Below are 25697 nucleotides of genomic sequence, written 5' to 3'. Positions count from 1 at the left end.
CCAGTTTCGTTCCTTTTTATGGCTAATATTCCATTGTATATATGTACCACTTCTTCTTTATCCATTCGTCTGTCGATGGGCATTTAGGTTGCTTCCATGACCTGGCTATTGTAAATAGTGCTGCAATGAACATTGGGGTGCATGTGTCTTTTTGAATTATGGTTTTCTCTGGGTATATGCCCAGTAGTGGGATTGCTGGATCATATGGTAATTCTATTTTTAGTTTTTTAAGGAACCTCCGTACTGTTCTCCTTAGTGGCTGTATCAATTTACATCCCCACCGACAGTGCAAGAGGGTTCCCTTTTCTCCACACCCTCCCCAGCATTTGTTGTTTGTAGATTTTCTGATGATGCCCATTCTAACTGGTGTGAGGTGATGCCTCATTGTAGTTTTGATTTGCATTTCTCTAATAACTTGTGATGTTGAGAAGCTTTTCATGTGCTTCTTGGCCATCTGTCTGTCTTCTTTGGAGAAATGTCTGTTTAGGTCTTCTGCCCATTTTGGATTGGGTTGTTTGTTTCTTTAATATTGAGCTGCATGAGCTGTTTATATATTTTGGAGATTAATCCTTTGTCTAGGGCACATAACTTTTTGTGCCCTAAAAAGGAGGCAAACAGCCTCATACCTCATCAGAACTTGGAACACGAGGAGAGTGTGTCATGATAACCTCTGGGAGATAAGGTGGTGAGTAGGAAATGGCCTTGTAGCAGCTGCTCAGAAGCTTCCCAGACTCTCATGTTCTGGAAGGATCATAGGGCATTCTCAAGACTTAGATCAGCTACAGACAAGTCTTGCCTATGTGGAAACATGCAAGGTCACCAGGATGCCATGGCAGAGTCATTCCCCAACAGAACCAAGAATTGTCAGAGGTGAGGAATGCTCCCATCAGCTGTACCATTTATGATTGTACAAACTGAAAGTTAGAAATGCTGTGCATCTACTATGGGCTTCCTGATGCCACTGGGTGTGAGGCCAAAAAGGATGCTATCCAGTATTCAGTAAGGTAATCAGTGACCAGAATGTATGTCACTATATCTTTCTATAATAGGCAATAATCAGTAATAAAATACATTGGGAAAAAGGTCACTTTCAAAATGACAAAAAAGTATTAAATACCTGAGAGTAAAATAAGAAATGACTAAGTCCTGTGTGGGGAGGAGAAAAGAAGAGAAAACTTTACTTAAGAACCTAATAAAAGATTCAAGGAAACGGAAGCACATAATATGATCCTTTATAGAAAGACCTGATATTTTCTTTTGCGAATTTCACCCCAAATTACTCAATAAGATAATCTGAAGTTTAAGATTTTTATTTAGAAAAGTAAGTAAGCAGGAATGTCAGTAAAAAAAAGTTTGAAAAAGAAGTGTGTTATTCACACAGCAACAGGAAGTTGGTCAGTGGGGCCACAGGCACAACATCATGTAGCAGTGGAGACTCTGAAGGGGGAACTAGAAACGGGCTACATTTCAAAGATCAGCTCAAACCGACTGCTGTTTGTACTTGTTTCCTGGATGCCAAAAACGTTTTTGAAGTCACTCTCAAATTCGGCTTCTAGCTGAAGCCCCAGATTGATGAATTTATTGTTCTGAAAAAGCAAAGGCAAAAACAATGATAGCCATAGATTGCTAATGAGCTTAGACTCTCAATGTTTTGGTTAATCAGAGTTTTATTTTAGACCATCCCAAATGTTAAGTGAGAATTAATCCAGTTGAGGATAGTTTATGTTTCCTGATAGCTGGATCATTTCTCTTTATCTGGAGGACAGAGGAGCAAAAATGGCGCTATACTGCAGTCTAATTCTTCATCAGAAATTTATTGATTAATTTAAAAAATTCTAGTTACTTGATTTTGAACACAGCCCATATCCCTTGTGACACCATAATAGTACAGAAATGTCTAAGGCAAGTTCGTGGTGCCTTCCTTTATCCTTCATTCCCCACCCCTTGAGGTGATCCTTGTTAACTTTTTGATCCAACACTAGGAAATTCTAATGTAAAGAAATCCAAAATTTTGAAATTTGAGAAATGTGATTTGGTATCTTCCTTTAGAGATGAGAAACACGAGTAGCCTTTAAAATGTGCTTCTAGCAGATGAGAGAATTGGCCTCACTTCTCTACGAGCATCAAGGCCATGAGGGTTCTGCCTATAAGAAACTTTCCATGCTCTGCGTCCAGAGTGCAGTACTGGAACTGCTGGAAATAGGCAGGTGCCCAGGTGTGGGGAGATCCCTGTCCACTCCTTCCTGAGGGCCCGGATGCCGGCGGGCAGTTACACAGCAACCAACTGCACATGGACATACTCTGTGCCTCTGCATCCAGTCTCCCTAGGATGGTCCCCAAGTCTGGGCCAAGTAAGGACCTGAGCCTGGGCCAATTGCAGGGACTTCTGAGCCACACACAGTGCTGCCAGGTCTAGTAAAAAAATAAAAAGCACTTCCATTTCCGGTGGAAGGGACTAGGTCTGCAATCCACTGTTATCTATGGGCAAATTGAGTATCTAGAAGGAGTAAATTCTGAGGTCCTAGGGTAATGTTTCCAATGATACCTCTGGTCTGTTATTATCTTCCACACCATAGTCCACAGGGCTTGGAGAATACTGCCAGAATTTTTACCTGTGTGGGCTTGCCACATGATAAGGGAAATTGTAACATTGACCTGATACAAGAAGGTGAAAGGCAAAATGACTTAATTGAAAGAAAAATAGAAGCAGGGAGAACTGTTTACCTTGTAAAACGCCCTGTGGTTCTGGAAGATGAGACGCATGTCCCGCACAAACTCCCGTACTTGGTGATATACGTTCATCGTCAGATTTTTCTTGATTTTGTTTAACCACATGGGCTTCTCCAGGCCTTGAGATGTCTTTGTATTATGTTGACAAAAGTGCCAAAGGGCATTAGCATGGTTCCAAGTCTACCTTCTACAGATTCCCACAGTTATGGACTGAGTGCTTGTGTCCCCCAAATTCATATGCTAAAATCCTCACCCCCACTGTGATGGTCTTAGGAGGTGGGACAATTGGAAGATAATTAGGTCATGAGGGTGGAGCCCTCATGAATAGGATTAGCACCCTTATAATAAAAGGACGCCAGAGACCTCTCTCCCTCCCTTTCCACCATGTGAGGACAAAAAGAGAAGTTGGTTGACTGCAACCTGGAAGAAAGCCCTCATTAGGACCTGACTGTGTTGGCACCCTGATCTCGGATTTCCAGCCTCCAGAACTGTGAGAAATAAATTCCTGTTGTTTAAGCCACCCAGTCTATGGTAGTTTGTTACAACCGCCTAAGCTTCTAAGGGCTGATTGAGCTGTCTAAGATATTTATCAACAAGGCAAAGATAATGGCAATGTGTACCCATTGGATTCATATCACAAATTCAACAAATGCCAGGTTGGGGTTTTATTGCTGTTACTTACATAATATGGTTCTGAGGCAAAAAAAGAGCTTTTTGGAGAGCAATAGACCTTTAAGAGGAGGAACTCACACTTCTGCAAAAGATAGAGGAGATTTTAAGTGAAGAGCAGCTTGGAAAGAATGAGCTCTTACATATGCTCAGATAAATGCACAACTCTCCAACCTGCAGACCCCTGAAAAAAACACAGAATGGGAATTTTCTGTGGCATACGAATTTTGGTGTCAGGTAACGTGATCAGAGCACAGCAAGCGACAGCAGTTTGCCTTGGGCACCATTCCTCCTGCCCCCTGCAAGATGGTGCTTCTTCTCTTGTGTAAACAGAAAGGAGGAGGCTTAGGTTTACATTTCAACTCACTAACTTCTCTTTACTCAGCATCAGCTTCTTCAGGACCTCAGATTGCTGATCACATGGTTGGCTTTCTGGGCACCTTTCCTGAAGATCCTTTATCTTGCAGAAGGTGCAGCTCCATGGGTTCCTGAGAGGTCGGATATAAGGTCAGCAAAGGCAGTTTCTCTGTGAATCAACCATTGTTTCTATAGCTGTTAAAGTCCTCTGTTCAGGAATGACTGGTAGTTTCCACCTGTATTCAACTTCTCTCTGACACCCCTCTGCACTAGAGCCCCATTTGGGCTCAACTGCCGAAGACAGCCCTCCCATCAATAACTGTAGAAGGCTAAGTAAGGTGCCATGGTGCATAAGGACACTTATTCACTTCAAAACTTAGGTTCTCATCTGAGCCACTGTGAGTTTGGTAATGAATTCTGCCTGCCCGAAACGAGAAGGGGAAATTGGTACCTTAAGTACTGGAGTCTTGGGCCTCAATGAGACATCAACTCAGTAAAAATCAGGAAAACAGCCCTTCTTCTCAACTTTGCTGAATAAGCACAGAGCATAAGCCATAGGCATCGTTTTTTCTGGCATTGTCATCTCTGTGTCTAGCATCTGTGATGCAGAAACTTCTTGGAAAGGAAATCTACCAATAGAGTGACAGGTATCTTCCATTTGCCCCTAGATCTCCACTACCAGGTTCTCTGTGCTGGGGAGCTCTCAGTTCTCAATAATCTGAGACCTGGATACAGCGATCCATCCTAGAGATGTCATTTAACCTCTCTCCTTGGCCACCCCAGTGCTTGCTCAAGGGGCAAGCATTACAGTGTCCACAGTGCAGGGGTGGGGACTCTACACGAGCTCAAAAAAACGTGGGGCTTTCTGCCTCTGCAGATTGCCCAACTGCAGAGGTTTACGCTGAATCCTGCGGTGACACATTCTCTGGGACTTACATAGGAGCAGATGAATTACACTAGACTCCTCCCATTATGGAGGAACAGTGCTCTATCCTCATAGGAACAGACATAATCCTGGTAGAGATCATCCTTGGCCACAGCAATTCTACCACTTCTAGAATGCCTTATCAATCTACGTGTTAGCTCACATATCATCACATCTGACTGAAGATACACTTTACAACAAAGGAAATGCAGCAGTGGACTCATACCCGCAGAATTCAGGGATCTTATCATGTACCCTGTGATTCAGGGTCAGATGACTTGATAGACTGCCGTGATCACCTTCTGAAGGCTCATCACAGTCCCAGCTTTGTCAGCTATGTGATGTTCCCATAGCAGGTGGTATATGTGTTAAACCAGCAGCTAATGTATGGCAACGTAACCCCATCAAAGTGCATGGGTGTGGGAACCACCTGAGGGACGTGGGGGTTACTTCTCTATTATACCTAATCACCACTTGAAGAGTTTTCTTCTCATTAATCTACTGCTGCCAGCACTGTTCTTATTTCTGGATCCTGATGCTTAAGGACTCTTCTTCTGAATCAAGACACATACAACCAGAGAAAATTGCAGGCTGAGTGTGCATGGTGGGAGGAGCTGTACCACAGGAAGGAAGGGCAGGAGGGGGCCAAGTCTCACTAACCTGTCAGCATCTTTAGGTGGGATGTGGCATTTCTCATGAAAGAACCTCGAACAAGTATTACAGGAGAACAGCGCGGTCTTTCCACGGCATACCTCGCATTCATTTGAGTTTTCTGGCTAGAAGGGGAGATAATATAGACATCACTGGGATCAGTGAGACCCTAGATAGTCGACACATTGGTACTCTAGAACACACAGCATTTACTTGTACCAAGGTGATACTTGTAAACCTTTCTCCTCAAAATAGTAAGGAACAATACTGAGTGGAGATTTCAGAAGAAGACATGCTGGTTTGCAGTGAAGCTCAGGAGGAAGTGGCTGTGTGTTAGACCTTTAAAGTTTTCTTTATAAAGACAGAGGTTCTGACACAGGAAGGCTTGTAACAGCAACAAAATAGGATCAATTAAAGATAATCTGAGAAATTTAATATTCTGCAGGCAAAACCTAACTCAGGAATACAGTGTCTTATCTAGTTGTCTACCATGCATCATCTAAATTGCCTCATTGAAGAGTGATTTACTGACAATTTAATATGACAGAATAAACATCTGAGATATCCCTGCATCCCATTTTCTTGGCCATAAGTTCTCCATGAGTTGAAGGGCCTGGGGATGAGTTTCTGGTCTATGGATTTTGTGCCTAGAGGGCCCCTGAGCCTGTGACAGTGCCTCTGGTTGGAAAGACCATGGGCACAGATAACCCGGTGGATGCCAGGGATGACAGAGCTCTTTGACTCTGGGAGCCTAGGGGAAGCTGTCCTATGACTTAGCTTGGCGAGTAAGGTGTGGAGGTGCCATGTCTCAATGGCTAGGGAGTGTGGTAATGGCAACCACTGGAGTTGAAGGCCAAGGCTTTACCCTAATTTTCTGAGCCCGTGGAAACCTGGTGCTTTGTCCTGTATAAGGAAGATGGATGGGGCCACAAAATTAATTGGTGCTGGATTTTTCATCAATCTCAATATGTGGGACCTTTAGCCAGATTTTATTTCATTTGTGAAGTTAAAAATTTGACAGTGTTTGCATCTAAGTATCGTGGAGTAACAAACACACGTTAAAACAACAGAATTTATAGACCAAAATAAGAATTGTTCAAGGAATGAGCCCATTGGTGGGCAAGGGGAATTACATTTTTTCCTTTTCTTTTTGGTGTTAATCTATGTGGCAATAACATGGGAATCCCTATATACTACAATTTCTATGTATGAGGGTCGTGTGTCTGTGCTGGAGAAATGGCCAGAGGATGGGCACCTGGCCCCTCTCCTGGGCCACCTGAGTGGAAAGAGAACCATGTGGTGAGGAAACATTTCATCCAATGGGTAGCAGCTCTTCATCATAGATGAAGCTATCCTTTCTACACCATGGGCTGGAAGAAGGAATTCACATCCTTGTGTGACAATCTACATACAAAACAATGCATAGACTTGGGGACTGGCCCACCCAGTGATGGGTAGCTGGGATTTTGGTGGGTGGTGAGGAAATGGGGAGGTGGCAGGGAGTGCCATTCCGCCTCTTCCTTCTAGAAACACTCTTTATGCTTCGTTCCATGACACTCCATTCTCTTAGATTTTTTCCTAGCACTTTGCTTCTTTTTTTAAGCTTCCTCACTTGGAAAGTTGGAATTCTGTAGGGCTCTGCCCCATGTTCCCTGCTCATTTTACTCTCCTAGATGGCCACGACTACTCCCGTGACCACACCTACCACATTTGTCCCTAGGCTTTAAGATCTGTGTCTCTGGTCTCTTTGTGAGTCCCTGAGCATCCAAACTCTACTTTCCATCATCTCCAATTAGATGTCTATCATCATGTCTAAAACCCATATTGCCCCCAAACCACAGTCCTTGACTTCCTGTCTTGAATCTGCTCCTCTTTCAGTGCCCCCCTCATCTCACTAAGCACCCCACCATCCACCCAGGAGCCTGGAAGTGAACACAGATTCCTCCCTTTCCTCACCCCAGACATCCAGCCCATCACCAGTCCTGCTGTCATTTTTAAATATCTCATCTCATTCTTAGTGCTTCTGTGAGGTCCATTGCTTACAAGAATGCAGAGCCCCTACTTATAATACAATATTATGAGCCAAAGCAAGATGTCCTGCTATTTCCAAATCATAACAGAATATCATCCCTGAGCCCAGTGAGCTGAGGTGAATTGGAACACACCTCAATTTGTAAATTCTTTTCATCTATAAATTCAATATAAGAAGAAGAGACACAAAACTCACACATGGGAGGAAATTCTAGGCCGTAAGCTGTATCTCGTGCATGTGCTCCCTTTCAGTAGGAGAGCTCGAGGAATGGCCTGTTAGGGACATCCTTGGGGACATCCCCACATAGACTTGAGTGGCCCTGGCATGGGGCCATGTAACCGCTTTTCCTTTTTCTCATCCTAATGGATGCTGACCACTATTTTTAGGCTACTGGCTCAGGGTTTCTTATGCCATTTGGTCCTGAGAGGACACAAATGGCAGAAGCCAAGGGGCTGGGAAAGGAAGAGAGGCTCTGGAGAGACCCTCTGAGAACTGAGGTGGTCACACCTTAATAGCTGTAAGCGCAGAGGGAACAGAGAGAGGGCGCCTGTGATAAAGGGTGGGAGACGGTCAACTCAATTGATTAACCCAGACTGAATTACCCTTGACTCCCTAGGACTGGGCAGAAACATTTGGCCTTAATAGCATCTCTTTCTTCAGAAAACCCAGTGGATGCAGAGCTTAGTTACTGAGTCTTTAGCATAAAGTCAGTTGAGCTGGTAGCCCCAGAAACCAGCTTTGTGAAGACCTCGACTTCCTTGAGATGACCAAGGTCACTGCTGTTGGAAGTCAGGAAAATGGAAGTTTTTCTATTTCCTTTTTTCACTTCACATGTTCTCTCTCACACCCTGTCTTGGAGAGGAAGACATCAACTATCTGACTGCCTTCCCTGAAATCCACACAGCATAGAAACCACTGGTCCATGAACTTCACATGCTACTTTGAAGGAGAGAGAATTTGCCTCCATAGATGGAACTGCAGTCTGCAAAGCCCCTCTGTTGGGGCCAAAGGGCCTCTACACAAAGGAAAGAGCTTTCCAGGTCAGCAGCCTCTCCCACAGGGCACATCTGCTTCCCAATCACTCTATTCTCTAAAGGGTCATCTCCATAAAGGAAATAAAGTTTCCCTTGAAAAAGGACTTAGCATAAGTGTGTGTGTGCATGTGAAGGAGAGGTTTTGTTTTTTTGCTTTACCAGGTGACATATGGCTATATATCCGTTCCAAAGGGGGATTCTACATTAGGTCTATAATAGGTTAGCTAGAGTGACCATGAGATGTTTCCATTTTGCTCAATTCTTATTTCATTAAAGCTAGAACCCAGAAAAACCAATGAAAATAAAATCAGTGTTGCAAAAGCAATAGTCATTAAATGTACTTTTTTGTGCCTTTCAAAATCATACTTTTCCAGCTCCAACTCCATCTTTTATGTCTAATTTTAAGATAGTATGCCCTCTGTAATGGCCTATATGGGAAAAGAATCTTAAAAAAAAGAGTGGATATATGCATGTGTATAACTGATTAACTTTGCTGTACACCTGAAACTAACACAACATTGTAAATCAACTATACTCCAAAAAAAAAAAAAAAAAAAAAAAAGTATAGTAAGAGTTCCATTCCGAGAGTGCCTTTGTAATTCCAGCAAAGTTAGCCTAGGTACCCAACTAACACAATCGGCTATACAGTACTGTACTGTAATAGGTTTATAATACTTTTCACACAAATAATACATAAAAAACAAACACAAAAAGTAAAGAAAACATTTTTTTTTTTTGCGGTACGCGGGCCTCTCACTGTTGTGGCCTCTCCCGTTGCGGAGCACAGGCTCACGTAACGTTCTACATTCGGGCCTGCACCTCAGAAACTAACAGTGCCTCTTCAAATAAAGAAAATCCCCTTGCCATTTCCTACGTTGTGAATCTCTTCGGTTCTTCAGTTACTTCTTCCTCTTGTCTCTCTCTGTCCTTCCTCTGGCCTTCAATTCCTGGGTCTTCCTAGCAGTACCAGCTACATCACCACTGCTTTTACACTTGCTTTCGGACAACCTGAGCTTGAAATAAAGACACTGTACTACTGTACTCTCTACAGTCCTGTACAGTAAAGTACACAAAAGCACAACCACTTGTAGAGGATGCGCGCACGTTACAATGTACACCAGACACGGGAACTAACTTAAGTGATTGGACGTGCGAACGCACGTTCGCATTTTTGAAAGCTCGCAACTTGAAGGTTCGTATGTTGGGGACTTACCGTATGCCATTCACATATTTTTCTAAAACAAATATACAAGGTCAGTTCTGCCTCATTATATATTTTTAAGGATTACCCCTGCACCTCTATCTCAAATGTTTTAATGCTCAAAGAAGTCCTGGCCGCACACGCTGAAATGTTTGGAAGTAGCAAGTGTAAAAAGCACCATATTATAAAATCAAGTTTCAACATAATTGGTTAATTTAGAAACCATAAAATAAAGCCAGAGAGATGGAAAGTCAACAATGTGGTAGATGAGACATGGCCAGAAGGTCCTGTGATAATTACCTTTTTTCTTTTTCTTGGTGGGTCTCGTAGAAATCCTTCCTGAAAGAAAAATGAGATTCATGCTGTGATGGGTCCTTGTTTCTACTTTGTGAGATCGGTAATTCCACTACCTTCCCCTCATGTCCCATTATCAACATAAACTCAAGGGGCCTTCATGGAAAATAACCTTCCTCTCCAAGTCTGTAACATGGTGCTCTCTGTTATCCAGACTCAGCTTTAAAGCCAGCTTTAAAAACTGCATCCTCTCTCTTGCTCTCCTTAGAAAGTTTTGCCAGATTTTCCTTTACAACCGCATCTACACCCACCACTTCCTTTCCATTCTCCCAGTACCCCTCTAGCTTTTATCTTTATACCTTGCGTGCTATAGCTCCATTGGCACACACCTGGTGAGTGATTGACAGCTGGCAGACCCCATCAGTGGCCTTGGACACACAAAGGTATCCAGGCCTTCGGGGAGACAAGTGGGAAAACCTGGCATATAGTGGGGTAAGGATGATAAAGAGTAAACTGTGCTCTCATGGAGTATTTTGGGATCCAGAGATGGGTGAGTATAGTAGGCTAAATAATGCTCCCCCGACCCATGAATTTGTTCTAATCCCCCGACCCATGAATGTGTCAACTTACATGGTAAAAAGAACTTTACTAATGTAATTAAATGAAGGAGCTTGAAATGGAAGATGATTCTGATTATCTGGGTAGGGCCAATGTAATCGCAAGGGTCCATACAAGAGTGGGTAGGAGGGTCAGAGTGAGTAGTAGGAGATGTGTTGACAGAAGAAGAGGTTGGAGTGATGTGAGGAAGGGGCCACGAGCCAGGAAATGAAGGCTGCTTCCAGAAGCTGAAAAAGGGGAGGAACACATTCTCCCTGGAAGGCTCCAGAAGGAACCACCCCTGCCGACGCCTTGACTTGAGTCCAGTGAAACTGATTTCATACTTCTGGTCTCTAGGACTGTAAGATAATAGATTTACATGGTTTCAAGGCACTGAGTTTGTGGGAATTTTTTATAGCAGCAATAGGAAACAAATTCAGTGAATTTTAAAGGACTTCAGCACAGAGTGTGCTGTTTGAGCTGGGCCTTGCAGGTCGAATGGGGTGGATCAGGCAGAAAGGTGGTGAAGGTCATTTGAGGTCTCCATGGGTTAAAGCACTCTACCCTCTTATCCATCTTGCATTCCTTGATCAGATTCATACCTCTAAAACACTCTTTCAACTTTGTCAGTCCCTAACCCAAACCTCCAACAATTCCTCCATGATTAAATGAAGGGTTCAGCCTCCTTTCTGGGGCCGCAGGACCTCCACAATCAGCCCAGCTCATGTATTGAGTCTTATAACCCACAACTTCTTGACACTCCTGGGGAGGATTTTCATGCCATCCTTTCTATATAGAATTCCTTATTATGACATTTTTGCTTGTCAGAACTATTCTTCTTTTAAGACCCAGCTCAGTGCAAACTGTTCCATGAAACTGTCCTCAACCTCAAAGACAGAAATGAACTTCCCTCCCCTAAGCTTCTGCATCTCTTCCTGCCAGAGAATCTCATTATGGCATCTATGAGCTGTGCAATCCTATGTTTATAAACGTGCAGCCTTCCTCCTGGTTAGGGGCTGGGGGCCACACCTTACAGTCCCTGTGGCTTTAGATGTATTCAATAAATATTTGCTCATCATTAGAGTGGCACAAGGAAGGACCATCTGGGGCACATGACAGAGTCAGAAGGCATGGGTTCATCTGTGACAGAGACCCAGCCCGTTTTGTCCACATCAGGGGGCCGAGATGAGAACCAAAGGGATATTTTTTTTTTTTGCGGTACGCGGGCCTCTCACTGTTGTGGCCTCTCCCGTTGCGGAGCACAGGCTCCGGACGCGCAGGCTCAGCGGCCATGGCTCACGGGCCCAGCCGTTCCGCGGCATGTGGGATCTTCCCGGACCGGGGCACGAACCCGCGCCCCTGCATCGGCAGGCAGACTCTCAACCACTGCGCCACCAGGGAAGCCCCAAAGAGATATTTTTAAATTCATTTAAAAATATTATTTTTCAAGAATGAATTTCAGGTGGCTATCCAGAAAACACTCATTCTGATATATTATTTTCAGACACATAGTTCTATTGTTGTTACTTTCAACATTGGCCCCCTCCAAAAGTCTAAGACCCTCCCACGCCAAATTTAGTTTACTTTCCTGTGACCAAATTACCCAGTGGCAATTATTAGTGGCAGTGCCAAGGCCATAATTTACTGTCCTACCTTCAACAATGTAAGAGTTTGAATACTATTCAGCCATAAAAAAGAACAAAATGTTGTCATTTGCAGCAACATGGATGGACTTGGAGGGCATTACATTAAGTGAAATATGTCAGATGGAGAAAGACAAATATTGTACGATATCACTTATATGTGGAATGTAAAAAATATAACAAACTAGTGAATATAACATAAAAGAAGCTGACTCATAGAGAACAAACTAGTGGTTACCAGTGTGGAGGCGGGGAGAGGCAACATAGAGGTGGGGGAGTGGAGGTATAAACTATTGGGTGTAGGATAGGCTCAAGGATGTATTGTACAACATACAGCCAATATTTTGTAGTAACTGTTAACTGTAAGTGGAAAGTAGCCTTTAAAAATTGTATAAAAATTAAAAAAAATTTTTTAAGTGTAAGAGTTTATGCACTTAGAGGATTAAGCTGTAATGTAAGCCAGCAAATATAACAGCCACATGGAATGTTAGTGATAATATGCGCATGTGACCCAGGCAAGGGGCGTCATGATGGTTTTCTGGAAATTCTGCTAAAGTTGGAAGTTGATGACTTGTGGCACTAAATCCTTGATTGTAGCACTTTGTCACTAGAATACCTGAATCAAGGTTTTCAGGGGCGATCCCCCGCAGCGCACACTCAGCTTCCAGTTCTTGGACGCTTCGTGGTTTCCTTCAATTTCAAATTCCCTGAGGGTGAACCAATTTCCATGTGCATCCCGTATACACTTCTCCGAGGTGCCTGTGAGACCAAGACAAGCTGAGCTCCCTTTGTGGCCAGGGTGTGCCCCCAACTGTGAATACCCCAGAACCTGACCTCCCGCCACGTGAATCTGGGCTACTCGTTTTGGGTTCATAATCTACAGCAGGATAGCTGAGTCCCCTCTCTGGGGCTCTACAGCCGTCCGAAAGGGGAGGGCAGGAGCAGACTTCCTGCCCTGTGTGCATACTCTGACCCTCATGCAATGAGAAGGACAGTGATTACTACCAACATTTACTTTAAAAAAATATTTCACTATATTCAAAAGAGAAAAAAATGGAGGACTCTGAAGAATAGGCAAGATTCTTTCCCTTCCCTTCTCTGAGACCCGGGATAGAGCCAGGCTGAGTTTCTGAGGCAGCAGATGAGGTCACACATGGGGCAGTGTGGCAACTGTCACCACAGCCATGTCTGCCTTGTCCTGTACAAAAGTTGATCAGCCAGTGAATGGCAATCAATTATTGCAATAATATTTTGGGCTCATAGCTATTTTTTGTTAAAAGCAATTGTAGAAATGTTATCAAGTGGGAAAAGTTAAATTATATATATGCTATACAATCATGGGGAAAGCATTTATACTTCTCGGTACCTAAAGCACCGTATTTTGGGAGGAGGGAATCAATTATGGTAGATGAACATTTGTACTGTACTTTAACAGTTGTAATTTGCAAACTTTTCTGTTATCTTGTTTTTTTCTCATAATAATATGGTGAGGAAAGTTTTATTATTATTTCCATTTTGTAGAGGACAGTTCAGGATGAGAGAGACGTAGTAACTTGGCCCATACAAAATAGACACTCTTGGTACAGCTGAAACTCGAATCCCAGTCTTCTGGGTCTAAATCTTGTGCTTCTCCCAGTTAGCACAAGGCCATACAGATGTTATAGGGAATGTGGCTGTGAAGGTTGCTGTTGCATTTCTCAAATGTGTACATCTTCCATTCTGTTATTGAAGCACTTGCCCCTGTATTGGGTGCTGGATGGGCACCTGTGGACCTTTTCCTTGGGGGAAAGTGGAGATGGCCTGGTAGGCTAATCTTTATTAATTTTAAAAGAGTGGGAATGCCATCTTTCCTCCAGCCTATCTGGGATGCTGTGTGGAAAAGAGCTAACAGAACAGAACTGAGGCTGCTTTCTTGAGAACGTCTGCTTGCAAGGTTGGCGCCTGGCTGGTATCTGGGAACTTGGATTTGGGGAGGGGTCTCACCACTCCCAGAACTGAAGAGTAGCTCACTGTGCCTTAACTGTTTATACAAACAGTATGGTTTATGTGAACACCTGCCTTCCGTCTGGGAGTTTGGAATTCTGGCATGTGCTAGGCAGGGGGTACTTATGTAACTAACCCCTGATAAAAACCCTGGACTCTCAGGCTCAGGGCAGCTTCCCTGGCAGACAACATTTCACATGTGTTGTTACAATTCACTGCTGGTGAATTAAGTGTGTCCTGGTGACCCGACTGGGAGAAGACTCTTGGAAACTGACACCTGTACCATGGGCCTTTTCCCTTTGCTGATTTTGCTTTGTATCCTTTCAATTTAATAAATCACAGCCATGAGTTCAACTATATGCTGAGTCCTTTCAGTCCTCCTGGTGAGGCACCAAACCTAGAGACCCCCAATACAGGTGTCTACCCCCTGTATAATACAGTATTCACATGGGAGTTTTCCAGTTGAAAAGTTTAGAAGACCACGAAGCCCACCTTTTTCCATTTTCTCCTTGTATAAAATCCCCTTCGCCTCACCACAAGTCACAGGAAGTTCAGGAAGCTGAAAATCCATATTTGTTTCTTTGGGAATTCTTGGACCTGCAAGGAAGCATTGGTTTCTTCATTCCACCTTGCTCTAAAACTGTGTACCGTCTCTCCTCACCCATCTTGAGATCCTTCTTTATAACTTAAAATGTAATGGAAGGATTTCCCCCATGAATTAGGTACATTTCTAGGCAAGTTAGGTACATAAAGATAACGTCACCCTCCACCACCATCCTCTAAAATCCTACATACAAACCTCTTGTGGAAGGATCTGATTCCCAAGCTTGCTGGCCCCAACTACCTATTGCATGATAATTTTCCTCCTGCTGATTTGAAGGAAGATTTATAGTCATATTATTGCTTTGAAGTTATGCAGATGGAGAAAAAACCCTCAACTTTTAATTTTTTCTCCCCATTTGAGGGCTCACCTGGGGAAAAAAGGAAGATTGCAATGGGACCCCCAGCAGGGGCAGTGTCTGTCTTCCCACCTTGCTCTCTGTTTCACTTCTCTCTCATGTGAGCTTTCCCTGTGGCTAGAAGGTAGTTTGCTCTAGAAGAAACTGCACATTGCTCAGGGAGAGGGTTTCTGTACATCCTTGGGTGAGGGTGCTGGCATCTGATTCCTCTGAAGCAGGTGTTGAAAGTCTTAGAAAGAATGTCAGTAGCAGGAGCACCTTCTCTTGCCCTTCTGACCAACATTGAGGAGGATCCTTTAGACAGGTCTGGGGGCTTCTCTCTGGATGGGGAGGGTAGGCTGTCAAGAGCCCTTCCAGCGTCAGTTCTATTAGAGCTGGGGTGGGTGTAGGGGACCATTCAGTCTAATTCACCTGCCAGCCACCAATTTACAGAGGAGGAAATTGAAGCAAGAAAGAACAGTGGACAAGCCAAAGTTACACAGTCAAAGGAATTTTAGGAATTAGGACATAGGTCTTGTGTTACCACCCAGAGTCCCCCTTGGTGGGGAGCCTATGGCTCTCTACATGGGCAAGACAAGGGCGAGAGAAATATCATGCGAGTCATACCTTTTATATATTTTTCTTTGTGTTTCCCTCCTCAAAAGTTATCAGTGCAGTGAGAGGAGCCCTGCTGAGGCCCAAGGAGGCCTGGGGGTCTCTCGCAGATCTTCTGACTAATCAATGGAGTGCGTGTTATCACCATCCTGTCATGTGGTCGAAATTGACCAAGACCAAGGACTTATCCTAACGTTTGCTATCGGCTCTGTAAGCCAATTAAGAAAATGTATTGATCACTAAAAATATGGATTATAAAATAAAAATTTAGATGTTTAATTATTAAAATTGCATTAATCACTTATTTTTACCTCTTTTTCTGCCTCTTTTCAAAGGCCCAGTGTTGATTGTTTTTCTCCCCGAGGAAGTAGAAAAGTAACATAAATGTCTCTTTTTATAACATTGCATTGCAAATAGTAGTGTTTTGCAAAAATACCATTCAAATGTCACTTTTTAGGAGTTTACCTAGTACTTCAAGAAAAATATCAAATGCTTAGATCAGGAGTTAGGAACTTTCTCTGTAAAGGGCCAGATAGTAAATATTTAAGGTATTGTGGACCACAATCTCCTTTGTGACTACTCAACTCTACTGTTTTATTGTAAAAGCATCCATAGACAATTCATAAATGGAAAGATGTGACTGTGGCTACGTTCTGATAAAAAATTATTTACAAAACAATTCATGGGGCTTCCCTGGTGGCGCAGTGGCTGAGAGTCCGCCTGCTGATGCAGGGGACACGGGTTCGTGCCCCGGTCCGGGAAGATCCCACGTGCCGCGGAGTGGCTGGGCCCGTGAGCCATGGCCGCTGAGCCTGCGCGTCCGGAGCCTGTGCTCCGCAACGGGAGAGGCCACAACAGTGAGAGGCCCGAGTACCGCAAAAAAAAAACAATTCATGGGTTGAATTTGCCCTGTAGGCCATAGTTTGCGGAACTCTGGTCTAGACTTGGTTAGTTACAAAGATGATGTTTAACTGAGATATATCCTATATTTCTTTTACTCCAGGTCGTTCCAAATAAAACTGAAACCGTGTTTTATGTGTTTCCCAAGCAACAGAGCAGCAAGGTGAGAAGAGTAATGAAGTTGTACATCTTTTGAGTCCTTGTTGTGTGCCAGGAACTATCCTTAGACCTTGCCTCTATTAATTTACTTTATCCTTAGAGCAAATTTAGTCAAATTAGGGACTTAGTCAAATAGGGACTAATACTATCCTTATCTTACAGATGAGGAAATTGATATGCACAGATATAAATGCAAATTAACTAAAAGCATCGAAGATTTACTTTGATAAAGAGGCAGAGACAAAAGGCAGTAATGTTAGGTCTCAAGGGGGGCTTCATGCTCAACTCTATAGGTCAGATAGCTGCTGTAAACCTAAACTTGAAAGATTTTTGTATCAAAAATGGTCTCAAAAATGAGCAAGGACTTAAAAACTAGCCCAATGGCTCAATGAAGGGGAGCTTATAAAATTGATGACCAAGTTCCAAAAGTTGTAGGGTTAGAGATGGCACAAAAGGTTGACTTAAGAGATGTTTCAGAAAAATGTAGTTTCTGATTTAATTGTTGATTTTGTCCAAAAAGGTTAATCATGTCCATGTTCATGTTCAGGTCTGCCATCATTCAAATGTGTCTGAATGTTGGAAGTCAGGGATGCTTTCTTGCTAAAGGTCTGTGCCCATCATTCTGTTCCCATGGCTGGAATCCTGGGGTGTTAATTTGGGTAATGCAGGTCCCAGGAGAAAATCCCCTCCAGAAAGTCAATCATGACTAATCTTTCCTAAAGGAAAGATTATGACCAGATGCGGCTGGAAAGGAATATTTCCTTCAACCAAACACAAAAAGCCTTCAGGTTGATGATGTTATCTCATATTCTGGGACTTTGCCATAACAATTACTCAAGTTTAAAAAAAAAATCTCACCAAAATAAAAATGGCCCCATGAGACATTTATTAATTATTTTGATCCCAAGAGAAATCACACCCCAAGATCAACATGTTCTACCTTACAAAATGTTATCCTTAGGAAGTTATTCAAAGTATTAGGGAGGTACACTGAGGAGAGATTACTAAACCTGTATAAGAGAATCATAAGCATGGCTATGATCTTGAAGACCTAAGAGGAACAAGTGAATGGGGAACAATGTAGACCTGAAAGTAGATGAAGCTTTCTTTAAAAATTGCTCTAGATGGACTGGTTTCAAAGAACATTACAGTACCAAATATGGTAGTTAGTAGTTGCCAGGTATAAAAGGTTATCCACACAGGTGTGGGTCTTGGTGAAACAGTCCTCTCCGGTCCTCTTCAGCACTGATGCTGAAGTGGGAAAAGGCCAGTTCTGATTCTCTCTCTCTCTTTTCCTGCAAGAATCAAGCCCCACTGTCCCACAAGAAGACACTTGTGTTCTCTTGGCTTTCTCCTTGCTCTCCTTTCCTATGCAGTGATGAAATTGAAATCCCAGCGCTAATTATAACTTGAGTCTGTCCAACAGTAGCCCTAATTGGCAAATGTGCATTCTCTTGCTCTCAGTTTCTCTCTGCTTAAATATTTCTGGGACTAGTTGGTGAGTTAGACTACTATTTCATCAAAGCCTGTTGAGGACAAACAACTTCATGGCAAACAAACAGAAACTCGTTGTACACCAGCTCAGTTCTCAGAAATTTGGTCTGGAGACCAGATCATATGAACAAAGTGCTGCTAAACTTTACAGGGGTTATTTGTGTGTTAGCGAGCTCCAGCACTTTATTATCTTAGATCCAGAAAGTAAAATGCCTGGACAAAGTAGGATTTAATTATTCTTGGGTCTACCATCTTAATAAACAACTACTAATGCTATACTAAAACCCTACATTAACTCTTACAAATAATAATGTGGTCAGAAAAATTAAAAGTCATTTAAAAATAATTTTCTTAATAGTTGGAACTAATCTTTATGGGCAAAATAGTATATCAGGATGTTTAGGTGATCTTTTGGTTGCCTCAGAGTATCAGAGAGTCTGCAGTGTGTAAGAACAATAGAATATAGGAGCCCAGTATGCCTAGATCCTAAAGCAAGTGTTAGTCTAGCCCTGTTGCACAGACCATGGTAAGCGATAGTGAGGCTGGTTCTGCCGGAACAGGCCTTCCCCACCTCCAGGTCTTGTGAAAGAGGCTACATTTCTTTCAAGAGAATTGTCAGACACCTCCCCTCAAGCCAAGACAAAATATGTTAAAGGATCCACACAGGAGATGGACCTCAGTCCTTGGGACATCAGGGAAGGAGAGATTATCAGACTCATCCTTGCCAATATAAAGGTGAACATCATGGCTAGTGTGTTCTGTGGTGGGAGAAGGGCTGAGCCAGGAGTCAGCAAGGGAATCAATGAGGAAGCATGATTCCCTTGGCCTGGTGGGGTGGCCCTGTGGATGGGAGTTGAACTGGGTATTTTTGAGAGATACTCTTCCCAAAAGAACCACATAGGGCAACGAGGTAGCTGCTGCAAGGGTGCTAACCTTCCAGAAGGACCATCCAATGTCTTCATTCCCAAGCAAGTTGGCCACCACTCACTACTGACAGGTGGTAAAATATATTGCTTCTGCTCTTCTAGTGGGAAATTTCTAGCCAAATTTGTTTTTCCAGACAAAAAGTTTTAGATTGTAATTTGTCTATAATTTGACAAATTTGTAGGTATGATTCAAGGACTAGCTGAGCCGTGAACAGGATCACAATGGGGCAGCCTAGCAGGAGATGGGGTCTGTCTTATTTGTTTGCCTCACTTCTCCTTCACAGCAGCTTTCTCCTGGCTGGAAGGGAAGCTCAGGGGAGTTCTACTGTCTTCTGAAAATTGCTCAGGGCGGAAGGAGGGTCTACCTCTACATGAGAGGGTGTGGGGGGGGGGGGGCGGGGAACTCAGAGTCTGACTCCACAGAAAGGAGTCTTAAGATGAACTTGAGAATGATTAGCTGCTGTTCCTGCCCTTCCAGCCAGTGATGTTAGGAATCCATTAAAGATTTGGGGAATCCATTAAAGACACTCCTTGGGCTCCCTGTTCTTGATGCCGATGAGAGAGCTGTCCATGGTCCTTACCAAGTCCAGTGGTAGATCTACAGAATGTGAAGCTGTATATGAAGCTGGGATGGGCCTTGATGGGCAGTCAGTCTCTTTATTATCATTTCACTTTACAGAGGAGTAAACTGAGGCAGAAGAGGCAAAGTGACAGACCCAAGTTTACAGGACTACCTCAGGGTGGTGGGACATGAGGCAGGACATCTTTATCACTTGTGAGTTACACAGTGTTTTATGGCTACTACTATTTCCAGCCTCAAAAGTTACCAGTTCAGCAGAGGCAGCACTTCAGTGGCCCTTGGGTCCTGGGTTTTGGCTGTGGATTCATCGTCATGTTGCTTGTTTGAGATATCATATTTCTCTCCCTGTCATGTTTTAGAAGCTGACTAAATCTGATATATTTCTCAACAGTTAGTAGCTACAGAAAGTAATTAGAGAAACAGGTCTATTAACAAAAGCATAGAATAAAGCATGAGAATTTAGATGTTCAGTTAGTAAATTTTATTTGTGTATTTATTTCTTCTTGGTTTGCCTCTTTTCTTTGGGGCTCTGTTACTCAGAATTTCGATTCTATGTCTACCCCTCTTTCTGAGAAAAATATAAAACAGATACTGCTGAAAAGTTTCATGGTATATAATAGTGCTTTTCAAAAATTCCATTTTACTTTAAATTTTCAAAAGTTTACTGCATAAAGAAAAAATATTAACCCATAGTCTTGCACCTACTAAGCCTTTGATGGTTAACCTGGGTTCATCCTAGATTTCATTTTATTTGCCCTCACATTAAGAAAAATTCATTTATATCCACATTAATAAAAAAGAATTTAAGACAGAGTTTTATTCCTTATATCTCAAGGAACACTGTGAGAATAATAATAATGAGAGCTAACAGTTGTTAAGTGCTTATTATATGCTAGACATGAACACAAGACCCTTACTTCTACTACTTTATTTTAGGGATTTTTACTATCCCCACTACCAATGAAGAAACTGAAGCATCCTGAAATTAAAAATTAAGTGAAGCAATGCAGATTTCCTTTGGTTGAGAGGCAGAATCAATGGCAGTAACACAAGACTTTGGATTGTCTAGGGAGATGTGATGTTGAGCTACACAGATAAAACATAGGCCATCATCTTAGCCCTAAATGAAGGCTTTTAGGCTGAAAATATCATGAAAGTGACCAAAGACCTTGTTCACATGGGTTTGGACAAAAAAATAGGATTTAAAGAACTAACCAAGAAAATGTTGCCCAAGGGGAATTTGTAGAAATAGAACTTCAAGTCCTAGAAAACCTTAGGGTTATAGATATCAAAAAAGTGTTGATTGAAACGCTATGTCAGGGGAATATGCTCTCAGATTTAGGAGGTGTGGGTGGAAAGATGGTGGGGTTTGTGCAGGTGAATCTCCTGAGTGCCATGTTCAAACGTGTTGATCTCCAAAGCAGGGCCATAAAGTGCACACATTTCCTTTCCCCTTTCCTTTCCTTTCCTCTCTTCTCCTCTTCTTTGTTTTTCTTTCTTTCCTTCCCTCCTCCCCCTTTTCTCCCTTTCTTCCTTTCTTCTTTCTTTCCTTTCTTTCTTTGTTTCTTTTTTATTTTGCAGTACGTGGGCCTCTCACTGTTGTGGCCTCTCCCACTGTGGAGCACAGGCTCTGGACGGGCAGGCTCAGCAGCCATGGCTCACGGGCCTAGCCACTCCGCGGCATGTGGGATCTTCCCGGACTGGGGCATGAACCCGTGTCCCTTGCATCGGCAGGCGGACTCTCAACCACTGCACCACCAGGGAAGCCCTCTTTCTTTCTTTCTTCTTTCTTTCTTTCTCTCTCTCTCTTTCTTTCTTTCTTTCTTTCTTCCTTCCATCCTTCCTTCCTTCCTTCCTTCCTTTCTCTCTCTCTCTCTCTCTCTCTCTCTCTCTCTCTCTCTCTCTTTCTTTCTTTCTTTTCTTTCTTTTCTTTCAATGCCTGGACTACAATTTGGGCCTGTTCATAGATATCAACCATAGACATCTTAGACAAAAAAAAAAATATTTTCTTTCCCTCTCTATCTTTCTCTGGCACTGTTTGATTCACCTTTCATCAAACCTGTTGAGGCCAAATAAAGATACAAAAGTAGTCTAGTTCAGCTTACCAGAGTTCTCCTTATTGGTAGATTTGGGGTTTAAGACCTGCTAATTATTGTTCTTTGTGAATTTTCTTACTCAAATACCCCACAGGAAGTAGAGTGGCTGTTCTTGGATTTCCTATCCAAATACTATTTATTGACACCAGAGGCTTGCTATAGAAGTTAAGTGTTCCCCTCCCCTCAAGGCAAGTGAGAAGGCTTCAGTCTCAAGGTGATTAATCTGTGTCTCTAAGAGCTTGAAGGAGGCAGAGATGTTTAAAGACTCAAACCTGGAAAGTCTAGAGAGGGTGACTGCATTGGGAGCCAACCCCACATCCAGTGGTCATAGGACCATGAAGAGGCATGGTTCTCACGAGCCTCCCTGGGGAAGGGAGGGGCTCAGTTAGTTCCTGAGAGATACTGTATCCAGGAGGATCATTTGGATGAAAGAGGTGACCCCAGGAGAGGTGTGGACCTCCTAGAAGCTGGGAGACTAAGAAGGAAGTGGTAAGCCATCAGTTAGATTTCCTGCATCAGGGGACCTTCAGTTGAGAAAGTCTCTATAAAGACAGTGAATATCTGAAAAACCCACAAATATGGCTCATGAATCTGCCATTTCTGGGAGACATGAAGGATCTATTGTAAGAGGGCCATTCCTGCTCCTTACCACTTCCTTCTTTCCTTCCTCCTCAATTTGAATTAGCTAAAAGCAGCACATACTGAATGGTGTTAGAGAGGAAGTGTGGATGAAAGAAGAGGCTGGCCTTATCCAACTTGCTCACTACAAAGTTGACAGTTTTAATATTATATCAGCTCAGTCTTTTAAATACTGAATGAGAATATCACTGCTGCTGAAAAGGATTAGCACAACTCTGGGGCTTATCTAAGACTTCATCCTGGGGCACAGTAAGAACTATTTGAGAGAACAGGTTTAACAAAGAAGTAAGTAGGAGAAAGAACCAACTGTGCTTAGACTACCCATGCCAACTGTTATAATAAATCAAGTATGGCAGTGAGATTTCACAAACTCTCAGAGAACAAAAGTCTTAGACTTGGGTAAATATAACCTGGGAAATAAACAAGGTGATAAAGATAAGTATGGAGAAAAAAATGATAGAGATGCTAAAAATATAAGTATATATTTATTTACACTTATTTATATTCTAAAATATATATAACATATAATAATAATATATTTAAATATATATATGGTGTTAGAAATAATCAGCAGAAATGGAAACAAAATATATCTGAATATGTTTCAACTCCAGAAGGAAAATCTTGCCACCTCTACAGTGCTGTATAAACCCAACAGCAGTATTTTTTATGATGTGATGTAAAAGAATGAACAAAAGAAATAAAGTATACAAGAAAAACATTAGTAGAATGGGAGAGGGGTGGGAAAAAGAAGAGAGGTGAAGAAGAGGAAGAAAACAAAGAATGAGATAGAAATGAAAATTACAGAACTTAATTCAGAGAATGGAGGGTCACGTATCTCTACTGCACCAACACGGTGTGGTATGTGCTATTAGTTTGGTTTAAATAACTGTGTTTAGATCTGATGTGATACCAGGAGTCTGGCTTCTGCTTAATTGATTAAGTTCTCTCTTGTCTGTTTCTCCTCATTTGGTTGAAAGCTGCGTTCGTCAGTTACAACAAACTTTTCTAAGGCTTTCTCTTATTTCTCACTCAGGGATGGCTTGTCTCTGGCCACAAAGCTCTGTGTTGCATCCAAGTTCCAGCTCCTTTTATTGCCAAAGGGCCTCAAGCGACAACAAGGGTGGGTTTGAACCAATGGAGAGTCTGAATTTCCCTCTTAATTTGAGGAAATCAGTGACTTTGGATGAAAACATGGAGAACAAGTAAGCAGATTGCTATTTGTCACCCATAATCATCCTTTCTTTTCTTCCATAGGGATAGAGTTACAACCAGACCCTTGGCTGCCTGTCTAGAGATTATATTTCTTAGCCTCACCTCCCAGCTAGCTCTGGCCATGTGACTAAGGGTTCTCCAATAGGATGTGAGCAGAAGACTCTGGGCCTTTCCTTTAAAAGAAATAAATGGGTGATATCCCTGTCAAGAAAAGGCAGTAAACAAATCATTTGAATTCTTGAAGAAGAAAACCAAAATAACAGAAGAAATAATTGAAGATAAGTTCAAGAAAAAGTTTTCTGAAATTACTTAAAAAAATGAATATACATATCATAAGTACATGTATTTTCACTCTGTAGCAGAGAAAATTGGCTCCAGTCAACCCTGAAATATATTCCAGCAAACTTACCATACTTTAAAGAATTGAATGGGCAGCCTGGGCAAAACAAGTCATTTTCAAGGGAGAGGGATCTCGTTGGCTATAGAATTTTCCATAGCAACATTTAATGCCACAGAAAAAAAGTACAAGCAGTACAAAATACTTCTAGAAGTAAAGAGTGAGCAAATTATTTTCAGGTATAAATAATAAAAACAAATACTTTTGAATAGGGAAATTCTGGAAATACTGTTCCTATGAGTACTTGTTCCTTTGAGAAGACTACTAGAGGATCCACTTCAGCAAACCAAGACAGGACTGGAAAAATTTTGGCAAAAGGATTAAAATAAAAATGGAGATGAGGTGACAGGCCAGGGCATAAATGTATATGCCCTTACAATATAGAAATGATATAATATAAAAAAAAATTGGGAGGAAGGGACAAATATGGGTGGTAGGGCAAGGTCATAGTTTGTTCTACAGCTAGGAGTCAAAGGGTATTATTTGGATAAATAAAGGATAAATACAAAGCACATTTAATAGCTAAGAGGTAAAAATAAAGGGAACATCATGGCCTAAATTGGGTGAGAGGGGAAAGAGAAATAGGATATACACTAATTTTATAAATCTCCTGGGTGGGAAATTAATGGGTTCTGTCTAAAGAGAGGACCAAAGGTATCACATAAAGGTAATTCTAAGAGTAATCACTATAACAAAAGTACAAACCTTTGTAAGTATCAGAAGTATATACTCCTAACCAATGGAAATATGGGAAATGAGCAGGGGCTCAACCATTCATTTCTTTTAAGGGAAAGACCCAAAAGAGGCTCACATTTTTTCTACTCAGATGCTATAGTCGCTTGGCAGGACAGGGAAAGCTGGGAGGGTTAGTCTCAGCTAAGCAGTCATATGCCCAGCTGTAACCACTACCACAAAAATGCAAACCTTCCTAAGTATCACAAGTACATACATGCACATAAATGCATTGAAGACAGAATGCAGAGTGTTGGCATTTTTAATATCTAAGACACTAGAACAAGATGAATCAACAATATAAATTAATATGACAGGAAAAAGTTCAAACACTTTGGTCCTAAAAATAAAAATAGATGGACTTAATTCACTTATTTAAATAAAATATTTTGAGATTAAATTACAAAGTAAACCCCAACTTTTAACCATATACAAAACACTCAAGTAAAAACATATTTTTAAATGTTGAAAATGAATGTATAGACAAAGGTATATTCAGCATACATCAACAAAAAGAAACCAGGAAGTCATGATCTGAATTTCAAAGAAAGTGTGATTCAGGCCAAAAAGTTTTAAGCAAGTAGAAAATACAGGAAATGCCATGAGAGGTAAAAACACTCTACTAGAAGATAATTTTATTGTTATGTCCCTCAGTCCACAGGTGATCAAGTGGACAAAATGAGGAGGCTATGAAAGACTCAAATAATATGTTTTAACAGGGTTGATATTATTGATACATATTCAACTCCATACCCAGAAAATAGAAGTAGAGAATGTACATTTTCTCCCACCCTCTCTTAAGTAACTCTTGGGTCAAAAAGTAAATATAAATCCAAATTGCAGGCTATCTGGCAAACAACAATAATAAAATGTTGCCTATGAGAACAGAT

General features: G+C 41.9%; 1 protein-coding gene across 4 annotated transcripts in view; it reads right to left on the bottom strand.

Annotated features, from left to right (window-relative positions):
• Positions 1–307: 307 nt before the first annotated feature.
• Positions 308–25697, bottom strand: part of SP100 (SP100 nuclear antigen) — an 88228-nt gene continuing 62838 nt past the window's right edge. For all 4 annotated transcript variants that reach the window (XM_079924556.1, XM_079924557.1, XM_079924558.1 and 1 more), the window contains 8 exons: positions 14609–14713; positions 12750–12892; positions 9900–9938; positions 5342–5457; positions 3767–3887; positions 3413–3484; positions 2725–2859; positions 308–1586 (listed from right to left, as the gene is read on the bottom strand). In XM_079924556.1, the coding sequence (XP_079780682.1) occupies positions 1461–1586; positions 2725–2859; positions 3413–3484; positions 3767–3887; positions 5342–5457; positions 9900–9938; positions 12750–12892; positions 14609–14713 (857 nt within the window). In that variant the 3' untranslated portion in view covers positions 308–1460. The remainder of the gene's footprint in view (positions 1587–2724; positions 2860–3412; positions 3485–3766; positions 3888–5341; positions 5458–9899; positions 9939–12749; positions 12893–14608; positions 14714–25697) is intronic.

The sequence above is a fragment of the Stenella coeruleoalba genome (assembly GCF_951394435.1).
Source record: "Stenella coeruleoalba genome assembly, chromosome: 6".
Classification (NCBI taxonomy): domain Eukaryota; kingdom Metazoa; phylum Chordata; class Mammalia; order Artiodactyla; family Delphinidae; genus Stenella; species Stenella coeruleoalba.
The sequence above is the reverse complement of the archived record's forward strand: the minus strand, read 5'-3'. Positions and strand labels throughout refer to the sequence as shown.